This window comes from Rhipicephalus microplus, chromosome 1 (genome assembly GCF_043290135.1).
Source record: "Rhipicephalus microplus isolate Deutch F79 chromosome 1, USDA_Rmic, whole genome shotgun sequence".
Taxonomy (NCBI): domain Eukaryota; kingdom Metazoa; phylum Arthropoda; class Arachnida; order Ixodida; family Ixodidae; genus Rhipicephalus; species Rhipicephalus microplus.
The window spans coordinates 104,176,857-104,189,073 of NC_134700.1; the positions used below are offsets into that span (position 1 = coordinate 104,176,857).

The window sequence follows — 12,217 nt, forward strand, 5'->3', positions numbered from 1 at the left end:
TGGATGCAACTTGTTTTAAAAGTACTATCAGTAAGTGCAAAGAAGAGAAACGCCAAGGTTTAGATGTAGTAAACCCATGTACACATTATGCGCATTGTTGCGTGACAGCACGTTTGTGGACTCTGTCCAAGATATAACGGTGTCCAGGTGTTGCAGGCCTGAGATGCCTTCCCGACGTTTCATCGCACCCCACTACCCTGAGGCCGCTGTGTCGGTTGCTAAACTGATGGCGAACAGACCGCGGTTATTTCATCGAATAGTTGCGGAAAGCGAGAGGTATTTGCCTCTCATCGTGCCTCTTGCTTTTGATCTGAGCGTCGCTGTTTCGACTTTCGACCCCGATGGCTGGCATCTGGGGAGCAGCGGCCGGGTCACATAATCGCCGTGGAGGCGGGAGAGTGTCATCGAAGCAAAAGAGGCGGCAGCTAGGGAGACAAGCTGTTCAGGAAAACAGCTTCAAGCCTGGCGTCCTTTGTTGAGGGTCGCATAGTAAAATAAAAACTCTTCAATAACATTAATCGAATCCAGAGTCTTATACACCCCTTACAAAATGGTTCGCAGCGGCGGTATAAGGAGGCTGGTGGACACCTGCTGAAGGAACTTGTCAGTCCGGGATCATTGGACTCTACTACGCGGACAAAGCAAGCGAGAAAGGATCCGCAATGAGCAAGTCGTCAACCTGAGATCGACAGATGAAGCAATGTCTCTGGGAGACAAGGCCATCGTGCTCTTGTGGTATCGGTGAGTGCTCGGGCGATTACTGTTTGCCAGACGATTAGACTCAATTGGGGTTTCAGGGACAAAGCTCCTCAAGGCATGGGTCATGCGTCTCCTGTATGTAGTAGCCACCTCTCGTTTTAGTCCTTAGAGTGTCCGTTGAATGGGGGTACTTCTATATAATGAATATATGATGAAAAGATGCGGGATGGCGGTACTTAGTGTGTTCACTAGATGGACGGACAGACATACAGATAGACGGACATGCCGACAGATGGACAGACAGACGGACGGACAACAGACAGATTGACGAATGCATGAACTTGGCACTGGCCTTCAATACAGTAGGATATTTGAAAGAAACTCCTTCCGACTGGTGGGCTGCTTGTTTCTTCCGCAGCTGTCGCCACGATTATAGCAGTCCGCAACTGTGCATATAACCAGAGCGGAGGAAGAAACCCTGTGGTACGGCGAGCAGCATTGCAGAAGGTCTAACCGATGTTCACCAATAAGGCCGACTTGCTTCGAGCAGTGACGTAGGTGCAAGCCATCTATAGTAGCCACAAATTCTGTATGGCTATAGAATCCATATATAAGCCACCACCACGTACCAAACTGCCTCAGTGACAGCTTTGTGCTTACTTTTGGAAAGACTAGAATGTCGTTATTGCTACGTAACCTAATACGACTGATAAGAAACTTTAGGAATTCACGTGGAACAGCAAGCTTTTTTTGTTCATGTTTTATCGCAAGCCATAAAGACAGGACAATTATGCAATTTCTTTGCAGGAATGCATTGAAGTATGCGTCGTAAATGTAATAATCAACACGAACGTCCATCATAACTAGACAATCAGAGTACTTTGCCATCAATATTGCTTGTTAACTCGTTTATTTACATAATGTAAAGTGTTTCATAACACATATGTTAGAGAACTTTGTATATCGCATAGGCTGTTATTTCGCTATGAAATGAAAAAAGAATTTAGCGCCATACACAAACAGCGAATTTAATAAGATGTTCCATATAGTCAATGTGCCATCTTGCTGTCGAGCCGTTTATAAGATGGTGTAGTTACAAAGGACGGTGGGGAGGTAGTCAGTGGTGGTGACACTTGCATTTGTATAAAATTATCACTTTTACGACTGCAGACAAGAGTAGTTTCGACAATGAATAAGTTGCGCCTTGAACTCATTGTTACACCCTAAGAAATAAATAGAGTGTTTGAGGGGTGTTCCCTTCACACAACTGCACTCTAAGAAAAAATAAAACGAGTACCTGGGGAATATTTTAGGGGAGTACAGCTATAATCGTCACCTATCTCGCGTACTTTCCTTGCATGATCACTTCGGTCATAAACGGCGTGTGCCGTATCAGCGTGACATCAGGTTCTGCATGGAAAAGTGGCGAGATCGGGGTTTTCAAAAAGGGAAACACAAACAAGATGGATGACGATTTTAGTTTCGGGGCAGAAATACTTCTCAAATACCCTTTTTTAATTTTTTTGAAGTGTATGCTTTTTGTAGCAGAACTGAAGAAATGATTCCCCTGCCTTTCTTATACTGGGGTTGCATGTAACTAAACTAATGAAAAAGAATATATAAATGAACTTATAACCACAGCATTATTCGCTCACCAAATGTAAGCAATCGAAAAGGAGCGAAAATAAAGCAATTTGACGATACTGCCATGTGGATAGCAGAATAAAAAGGCGAATAGCCTTGCCGACGTCACCGAAGCGTCTCTGGAAGAACCGTTCTTCAATTGCTCACAAGACCGCTAACAATAGGCTCACTTTTCATAAATACATAAAATCAGCTTCCAACACAAAATACTCACAGTGGGACCAATGAGATGACGGGGATAGTTGGTGCACGTGCTCTATTTTCACCATGGTGATAATACACACGAAATATGAATTCAAGAAATGAACCAGTGATCTCACAGCTTGCGCTTGTTTCTGGTTATGTGACAGCTTCACTACCAAACAGCATACCAAAATATTACTGAAATGCCTGGGCATTCACCCCGTCTACAAATGACCCATCCGCATGTAATTTTTTTTTTCAGTTGGATGGGCAGAATGATCGTGGTTGTTTTGACGTAAGCACATCACTCGCTGAATCTTTTGAGTTGCTCTGCCTACAGGACGAGTACAGTAAACAGCAGGACGGCTGGGGCCAAACTAAGGAGTACATGCACGGAAGTTTTTGGGGAGCTGACGCCATTGTCTGTCTGTCCGGACACCATGGGAATCGCAGAGCCGGCGGTTTCAGTCACCGTAACAGCAGGCTCATCTGTCGGATCGTCTACATCAACGGCGTCATCACTTTCCGAACCGCTCGCTGCGCCACCACTGAAGCCCTGGGGAAGATCTTGCTCGTCCACGCACCACATCCTGTCCAGAAAGATTAATAAAACTTTGCCGGCGCCTTCAACATCAGGCTTGGGGTCAGCCTCGTCGACGGAAGAGTAGCTCTCGTTCAAGCAGTAAAACAGTCGGGCCCTCACCCTCCTGCAAAACAATGGGCAATCAAGTGCATGAAAATATCAGTAGTAAAACTTATCAGAGGAAGGAGGATGCGTTGGTGTTACTTTTCGCACAGCAAAAAGGCAGAGACACCAGAAAAGACGCACTTGACACAACAAAGCACACACACACACACACACACACACACACACACACACACACACACACACACACACACACACACGCACACGCGCACGCACGTGCACACACACACACACACACACACACAATTTTTACCCTCTGTGGTAATGCTATAGGAAGCCAAAGCTGTGCATGGTGGTGCTGCGACTCTGAACAGGCCCGGCGCTGGCCCCTTTACACAGGATAGTATTCACTACAGTGGTGCGACGGGCAGGAGGGTCGGTAACAGAATGGTTCTCCAAGCCATAGCTTCTTTAGGGGAACCCAGAGCCCTTCGGCCAACAGTGTAGCCAAAGACGGATCTAAAGGGGCACAAATATTCAAGCCACACGAAGTCCTTGGGAGAAGAAATCGACGTAAACACAAGGGCCGAGCTAAGTCAGACGTAGGCTGTAATAACATGCAGGGTGGTAGGAATAGGTTAAAGTGGGAAGAGATAGAAGAGCAGTAGAGGCAGGAGGAGCTGATAGTATATGGGATTGTGGAGACACATCTTCGGGACATGAGCAACCACTCTACCATCTAGTTTTGGTGAAAGGAACCAGGAAACTGACTGGTAAATACTTAGAAAACAGCAGGTGGTCAAACCAAAAAGAACTATCAGTTAAGAAGAAAGCGAAGGAGTACGTGTGGGAATATTGCAATAGAACAGAAGGCAGCAAAAAGGGGGGTGGAATTGGGGCATTTATACATAAGAGCATGGGTTCGCAAAGAGTCAAGAGGGATGCATAGAACATTTATGGTTAAGAGGGAAAGTAGCTGGGCAGATGACACTCCTTGGTTTGGTGTACTTGTGGACGGGAGCAAAGGCTAGAGAGGAAAACTAGGCAATGGTGGAGTGTATATCAAAGGACATTGAGGAATTAGGAGGAGAGCGCGAGATAATTATACTAGGGGATATGAATGCGCACATAGAAGATATAGATGGGTATACTGACTCAACAGGCAAAATGATCATGGATATGTGTGAAAGGCATGATTTGATTATTTGCAACAGTACCGAGAAGTAGGAAGGGCAAATAACATGGGAGGTAGGAAGGCTGCAGTCAACGATAGATTACGCGCTGATGTCATATAGGATGTATGAGAAGCTTAGGGGAATGCACATAGATGAAGGTGGCTCCAGAAGTCTGGGTAGTGATCACAAACGTATCAAGTTAGGTTTTGGAAGAGCAGAGAAAGTGGGAAGGAGACTAGATGAGCAAATACAGGAAAATTTTCATTCAAAAAGGCAAATAGAAATTGCTACTAAACAAATTGAGAAAGTAATCACTGAGGATAATAAAACTGTGTGGACATACATAAATCTAATTAGACTGTTTGAGCTAGAGCTTGCTAAGGCTCGTGACAAGTCACCCCGGGAAAGAAGACACAAGCCCAAGAGTTGGTGGGATGAGGAGGTTAGGAGAGCCATAGCAAAACGTCAGGAAGCCTCTAAGGAACACAGACATGCTAAGCAGCGGGGTGAACCGACAGATGAGGTTGAAAGAAAATGGAAATCTTTCTAAGCTCTAGAAGGGAAGCATCCCTCCTGATCAATGAAAAGATTAGAAGAAAGGGTTCTCAGTGGCTGGCAGAAGTATAAAAAAAGGGCAGAAAGGCAGCTGCAAAGTTTTGGAATCATCTAAACTCCCTAAGAACTGAAACAAACCTAGAGCAGAGGTTTACAACTACAGCTCAAGGTGCTAGGCTAGAAGGGGACGAATATATTGAGTATATAAAAACAAGGGTGACAGAAATATTTCAACAAAAAAGTGCGTTATGCACCACAATAGACAAGGATCGATCAAGTGGTGCAATGGCTCCATTTTCACAACGAGAGTGGGAAAGGGCTGAGAAAAGGGTTCCAAGTAGTACATCAACAGGCCCAGATGGCATTCCAATTATGCTGATAAAGACATTGGGTCCAAAGTCTAAACAGACTTTGAGAGAGGCATTGAGCACAAAAATCGATGGTGAAGTCGCCGATGGATGGAAACTTAGCAGGATGAGCATGATCTATGAAGGAAAGGGGGACAAAGCTGACATAAACAACTACCGTCCTATAACAGTGACATCAATGGTCACTATAACAGTGACATCAGTAACGATGCAGATTATAAAGGAAAGACTGCAGGCATAGATAGAGGATGAGGTGCTGGGGGAACTGCAGAATGGGTTTCGGAAACACAGGAGGTCGGAATACAATCTGTTCTCACTGACGCAGTGCATCGAATTAGCAGAAAAGGAACACAGGCCCCTGTGGCTAGCATTTTTGGATATCAAGGGAGCGTACAATAGCGTTGTTCAAGAGGACTTGTGGGGAATACTAGACACACTGGGTGTGGAAGATGGAGTCACTAATCTTTTAAAGGAAATCTATAAAAGTAACAAAGTAGTTATAAAGTGGGAAAAACAGGTATCCAAGCCCACAGAGGTGAAACGGAGACTTAGGCAGGGGTGTCCTCTGTCACTCTTGTTATTCATGATGTACCTACAAGGATTAGAGGCCAAATTAGAGGGAAGTGGACTTGGCTTCAACCTCTCTTTCGTCAAACGAGGAAAACTCATTGACCAGGCACTACCAGCATTAATGTATGCAGATGATATAGTGCCAATTGCCGACAACAAGGAACATTTGCAGAGATTGATGGACATCGGTGGTAATGAAGGAGACAGGTTAGATTTTAGATTCAGTAAGGAAAAATCAGCAGTCATGATTTTTAATGATAATGAAGGTAGTGTGCTTAGAATACTGGAGGTCACGCTAGAGATAACAGATAAATGCAAATATCTGGGCATATGGATAAGCAATGGGACCGAGTAACTAAGAGAACATGAAATATACGTGACGACTAAAGGTAACAGGAATGCAGCAGTGATGAAAAACAGGGCACAGTGGAATTGGAATAGGTATGTTGTTGTGAGAGGAATATGGAAAGGGGTCATGGTTCCTGGGCAGATATTCGACAATGCGGTCTTGTGCATGAGATCAGAAGTTCAAGCAAGATTAGAATTTAAGCAACGTGTAATAGGTAGGCTTGTTTTAGGAGCTCATGGGAATACACCAAATCAGGGAGTACAAGGTGATATGGGATGGACATCATTTGAGGGCAGGAAAGCTAGCAGCAATATAAAATTTGAAAAGCGAGTGAGAGAAACGGGGGAGGAGCGTTGGGCTAGGAAGGTTTTCAGCTACTTGTACATGAAGAATGTCGATACAAAATGGAGGAAGCGAACCACGAAACTGACTGGTAAATACCTAGAAAAGAGCAGGTGGTCAAACCAAAAAGAACTATCAGTTAAGAAGAAAGTGAAGGAAACAGAGACTGACATGTAGAGAATTGGCATGATTAAGAAGTCTGCACTAGAGATCTATCGAACTTTAAAGCAGAGAATTGCCAAGGAAAGGATCTGTGATAATACTCGGGGTAGTTCTCTACTGTTTGAGGCCAGGACGGGAGTATTGCAAACCAAGACATATCGGGCCAAATACGAAGGGGTAGACACAGTATGCAGTGCGTGTGCAGAGGAAGAAGAAACTGCCGAACACTTGATAACTTTCTGTAAAGGACTTCACCCTATAGTTCAGGATGATGGCACAGAGTTTTTCAAAGCACTGGGGTTTAGGGATAGGGAGGGCAAAATAGACTTTAAGCATGTAGAAATAACTAGAAGGAGGTTATCTGATTGGTGGCTAAAGCCAAGGCTCGAGTGAAAATTAAACCCTTCACTGCAAAGTACGGATCCTCAACCTTACTATATAAAGGAAAAAAAAAAAGATAAATCTAGTCGTTAGTTCACTAAGTATTACGGCTAGGTGGCGTTAGCCGCTACAGCCACATCCATCCATCCGGCAGTGCCATCTTTGGAAGAAAAGTAGAAACCGGGAATATATAGCGCGCGTTTTCCCTTGCCTCCAATGTGCTGCCGTTCGTTTACGTGCTCATGCAGAGAGCACGCGCTGCGTGTGAGTCACCTTCCAATGTACCACCTGATGTGCGGCTTCATAAAGATCTTTCAGCTGCACAAGCACTTCCGAGAAGTGAATCTAACAAAAGGAGTAAAGCTCGTTAGTCAAGTTTATGATTTGGAGCAGACGACAGAAGACCAGAACCCCCGAGCCAATGCGAAATATATTTTTAGGTCCTTCGTGATAATACCGTGTACATCGTATGCCTCGATAATACCGTGTACATCGTATGCCGACATGAAGCCGCGTACTCTATCGATGTCGATGGGCTGTGTTAACGTTTATGGAAACCATATCATTGTTGTTTGATGTGGTACTTAGCAGAAGCAGCCGTGTACTGTCATGTGCAAATGTTTGCGGCATGCTAAACAAATAAAAACTAAAGTTATACGGTCATGACATCAAAATGTCTGAGGAGTTTTAGATTCATGTCCTCCGTGCAGTGGGCGCATGACCCGTTACTGTCGCCGCGAAGCTGCAAGCTGAAGTTTAACCACAACGAGTCAGATTAAAGTGCTCGCCTCGTTTTTTTTTTAAGCTCTCGTGTCATGCTTGCTCTATCTCTCGCGAACACGGCTGTGTTCGCCGGCTCTGGCTTGCTGGGAACTGATACAGCTTTACACGTTGAGAGCGTCCCTTGGTGTCTGCATTGCTGTGGCAGCCCACAACACAACAATACTTTGGAGCTCGCCGACGCTTCCGGGGGCCGCTTCTTACATCGTGTAAAGGCAACTTCACACAGCGAGCGTCTATTTTAGTGGGCCGAGCTGACGGCACGGCGCCGACTGCAGAACGCGTTGTGCGTATGTCGCACGCGCTCCCGTTTCGGCGAAACACACTGACTCGCCTGCGACCTCTCTCGCGTCTCTCCTCAAATGTTCCGGAGCTAGCCGCCAGGGCCAGGCGTGGCGCTGTCGTCGTTCCACTAACTTTAGCTTCGGTTCCCTATACGCGATTTCATCCCACGTTCGCAGTGTTGTACTCAGGCAGCTTTATTTAAGGGACCCTTGACACCTGATTTGCAAACTGGAGGTGCTTGTATTGTTTGAAAGTCCTGTGTGCGGGGAACTTCTGACCCACAAGTTATAATGACGAGCGTTGCCCGTAAAGTACAATAATATTGTTTCAAAGCAAGGCTGTGTGCTCGTTGTAGTATTCAGGTCCAGTCGATATTTTCTGTAGTTTGATGTAGACAGAGGCTTTTCACGCGGCGTTGTAGAGGTCAATAAGCAAGTATTGTCAAACATCATAGGACATTTGCATGGCGCGCACAATAGACCGACTGGAACTCGGTGAGGACTATTCTTCGTCAACCCTTTTGCTTTGCTGTCGGGCAAGATCACTGAGACTGAACGACACTAGCTTAGATTATACGATGTGTTTACGATTCTACTTCTGTATTACCGGACGCAAAGCTACAAATTACTGTGAAGAAATTTGCAGACAGAACTTTCGCTGTCAGGGGTCCTTTAAGGCAAAACCCTTACGTGCCTCATGAAACGCAAAACTGGACCGGCGCCCCACGTCGGCGGCGTCGACACAAGTGGTGTAAAAAAAAGTATTGTCGCCATATGATGTCGTCATCTTAGGATGCATCGTGACGTAGCGGTGATTTCGCATGACGTAACGTAATGACGTCGCCACATGACATCGCAGCTTTGTCAATTGTGAGCCGTTCATGAAGGCAATGCAAAAGCACGTGAGATGCGGAGATGTAAATGCGATGGCTTTTCCCTTTTAAAGGGGCTCTGTAACGCTTTAAAACATCGGTGCCGACTGCATAACTCGAATTGGTGCTCGCCAGAACTACGGCGAGCGGAATTGATGCTGGAAGGTTGCCGCAATATGATTGGATAAACGTAACGTTAAGTATCATCGTGGCAATGCATCAAAATAGGAATTACTATTGCATTAATTTTTTTCATTAGCATGATTTTACACTGGAAGCGACAGAGAACAAAGCTCTCCGACTTTTCCAGCTTGAAAACTGCAACGCTGACCAAAACAATGTGCCGAGCGCCATGAGCTGAGAAAACAAGCCGGCGACGCTCCGGGTACCGTTATTTGAAGAAACCATAAGAAAAAAACGTAAGAGCCTTGATATGCATACGTCATTGCGAAAAGGAATATCAGTAAAGCTTCAAAACAAGCGTTCGCGAGCTGGCTCGTTTCGCACGCGTCGTTCCCTCTTCAGGTACCACATTCTTTGTTACCATCGCAACGGCGTCCGTAATATGCTGGACGTAACAGGCAATATGTCATGCGAGCTTCTTGTACGGCAGGGCTTTCTGTTCATTTCAATGGGCAGCCTTCCGACGTCAGAGGGCAAGGGAAACACGGTAAGCTGAGCCCGCAAAAATCGAGTTGAGGGTAAGCATCCATTTAATTGTATTTCGATACTCTACGCCAAGTAACTTTGCACTGCGTGGCCCTATCGCTGCCGTTTTTGCGGCACTTATCTGTTAATTAAGCCATCAGTATACGCAACCAACTAGAAAAAACATGTAAAACTTGATTGATTTGATTGATATGTGGGGTTTAACGTCCCAAAACCACCATATGATTATGAGAGATGCCGTAGTGGAGGGCTCCGGAACTTTTGACCACCTTGGGTTCTTTAATGTGCATTCAAATCTGAGCACACGGGCCTACAGCATTTCTGCCTCCATCGGAAATGCAGCCGCCTCAGCCGGGACTCAATCCCGCGACCTGTGAGTCAGCAGCCGAGTACCTTAGCCACTATACCACCGCGTTGGGGCAAAACATGCAAAACTTTGAAGTAGTGAAAAGTGTTAGAGGCCCCCTTTAAGAAAGTGTAAGGAACCACGTGAGTTTTGTCTATTTTTAGGGGCGAAGCTCCTTATAGCAGCACCCGTTAGTAGTGTGTAACAAGTATAACATTTTGACCTCCAAGGTGGTGCCGGTGAGAAGTTTCTTCTGTGCATTGTTGAACAATAAAAGATAGTGCTCAATGTACATCCCAATGGCTGCTAAGGTGGAATGAGAGACAGGAGAATTCGGCTTTTAGTTAACGCGCACGCTGCGAATTTTTTATTGTTCAAGAACGCACAGAAGACAAGAAAGGGTTGCTACGTTATACTCGCTGGGCGTAACCTCCTAGGTTTTAGAAAGGTTTAGGGAGCGTTGGGCCACAGTGCCATGAATACAGTGAACTACCATGAACTCGAGGTGGTTAAAGGTGGGAAGTAGACACGAAGCGCAAGCCGTAAGAAAGTGTGCGTGTGCCTCCTCTCGTTCAGTCCTTGGAATGTCCGCTGGATGGCGGTGCTTCTATATGAGGAATATATGATGAAAAGATGCGAGATGGTGGTACTTGGAGTGTTGAATAGGTGGACGAACGGACACGCAGACAGATGCATGGACGGACGCATGGATGGCTGCACGGACAGATGGACGCATGAACGGACGCAGGAGCGGATGCATGGACGAAAGCAGGGACGGACGCACAGATGAACGTGCGGACGCACGAACAGATGCACGCGCGAACGGGCGGATGGTCGCACGGGCGGCCACACAGACGCAAGCATGGATGGACGGAAGCAAGAACGAATGGACAAACGGATGCTTTGCCCAACTATCCATAATTCACTCCGTGGATATGCTGCCATTTTTTTCAAGTTACAGCCCCGTGTTTTGTAGAGCCGGCAGAACGGATAACTTCTACGTCTGACTTCAAAGACAGCGGGAGACTGCCTGCCATCACCTGAAGATTGACGCTGTGTACTCACCCGCTCATAGTTAATTTCGGGAATACTTCGCTTTCGCGAACAAATTTCGGGAGTCATTGAACGAGATAGCTGTTCTCGCCAATGGTGAATTATTGTTTATTTAGGCATATATTATTGTCCATCTAAGCTGTATATTGGATATTTGGGATATAACCAGGTACTGCTGTCATTTTCATATCATGCGATTGCTTTTGTTCATTTTTAGTTATAATCTTTTGCAGTGCTTTTCATGTAACTGATAACAATAATAATATCTGGGGTTTTATACAGAGTAGCCAGCCATTATGAGAACTGGCTAACCTCCTTGTCCTTCCTCCTCCTCCTTTCTGTCGTTTAACGTCCCAAAACCACGATATGATTATAAGAGACGCCATAGTGGAGGACTTCGGAAATTTCGACCATCTGGGGTTCTTTAAGGGGCATCTATCGCTCTCAAACATTTTCGCCTCCATCGGAATCAGCCGCAATCGGGATTCCGTCCCGTGACCTTCAGGTTAGCAGTCGAGCGCCTTAAGAGACGACCCAATAGACTACTATGGCAGGGCGTTTCGTGTAACTGAGAAAAAATGTTCTTGCGTTACTTTTTGCACTCCATAATCATTGTATGTTATTTTTAACACATTATAACATTTGTGTAATTTTTGTGAGTTTATATCACAATGTTTGTATTCTTTTGTAAAACCCTTTCTAGTAAAAAAATCGCTGACGGGATGGAGAATATTACTAAAATAAATAAGCAACTCACTAAAGTAACTAAAGAAATAGATAACTAAATAAATTTGCCACACAACTGAGCTTTATCACTGTATTTTTCATCATGATCTTCGACTCTATCATGCCACTTCCTTTTTTCACATCCTCAAGAATTTTTGCAAGTTATCGCCATCACACTGATGCAAAGGGCAGATTATAGAGGCCACTGGCAAATTACGAATTATTTTTTATTTGCCAGGCCACTGTGTATTATCCTTCTTTTCTGCATATTGAAAATTCGAACTATTGTAACAGTTTCTTTGTCAATATCCTTAAATATTGTAACAAGTTATCGCCATTACGTAATTGCAGGAAATGAATGTTCTCAAAAGTGGAAATCGCATATGTGTTCACCATTATCAACGGTCCTTTAA

The 12,217-nt window shown here is 45.0% G+C and overlaps 1 protein-coding gene across 1 annotated transcript in view; it reads right to left on the reverse strand.

Moving 5' to 3' along the window:
• Positions 1-1,592: 1,592 nt before the first annotated feature.
• LOC119172022 (uncharacterized) overlaps positions 1,593-12,217 on the reverse strand; it is a 75,998-nt gene continuing 65,373 nt past the window's right edge. The window contains exon 10 of the mRNA XM_075886577.1: positions 1,593-3,233. Coding sequence (XP_075742692.1) covers positions 2,861-3,233 — 373 coding nt within the window. The 3' untranslated portion in view covers positions 1,593-2,860. The remainder of the gene's footprint in view (positions 3,234-12,217) is intronic.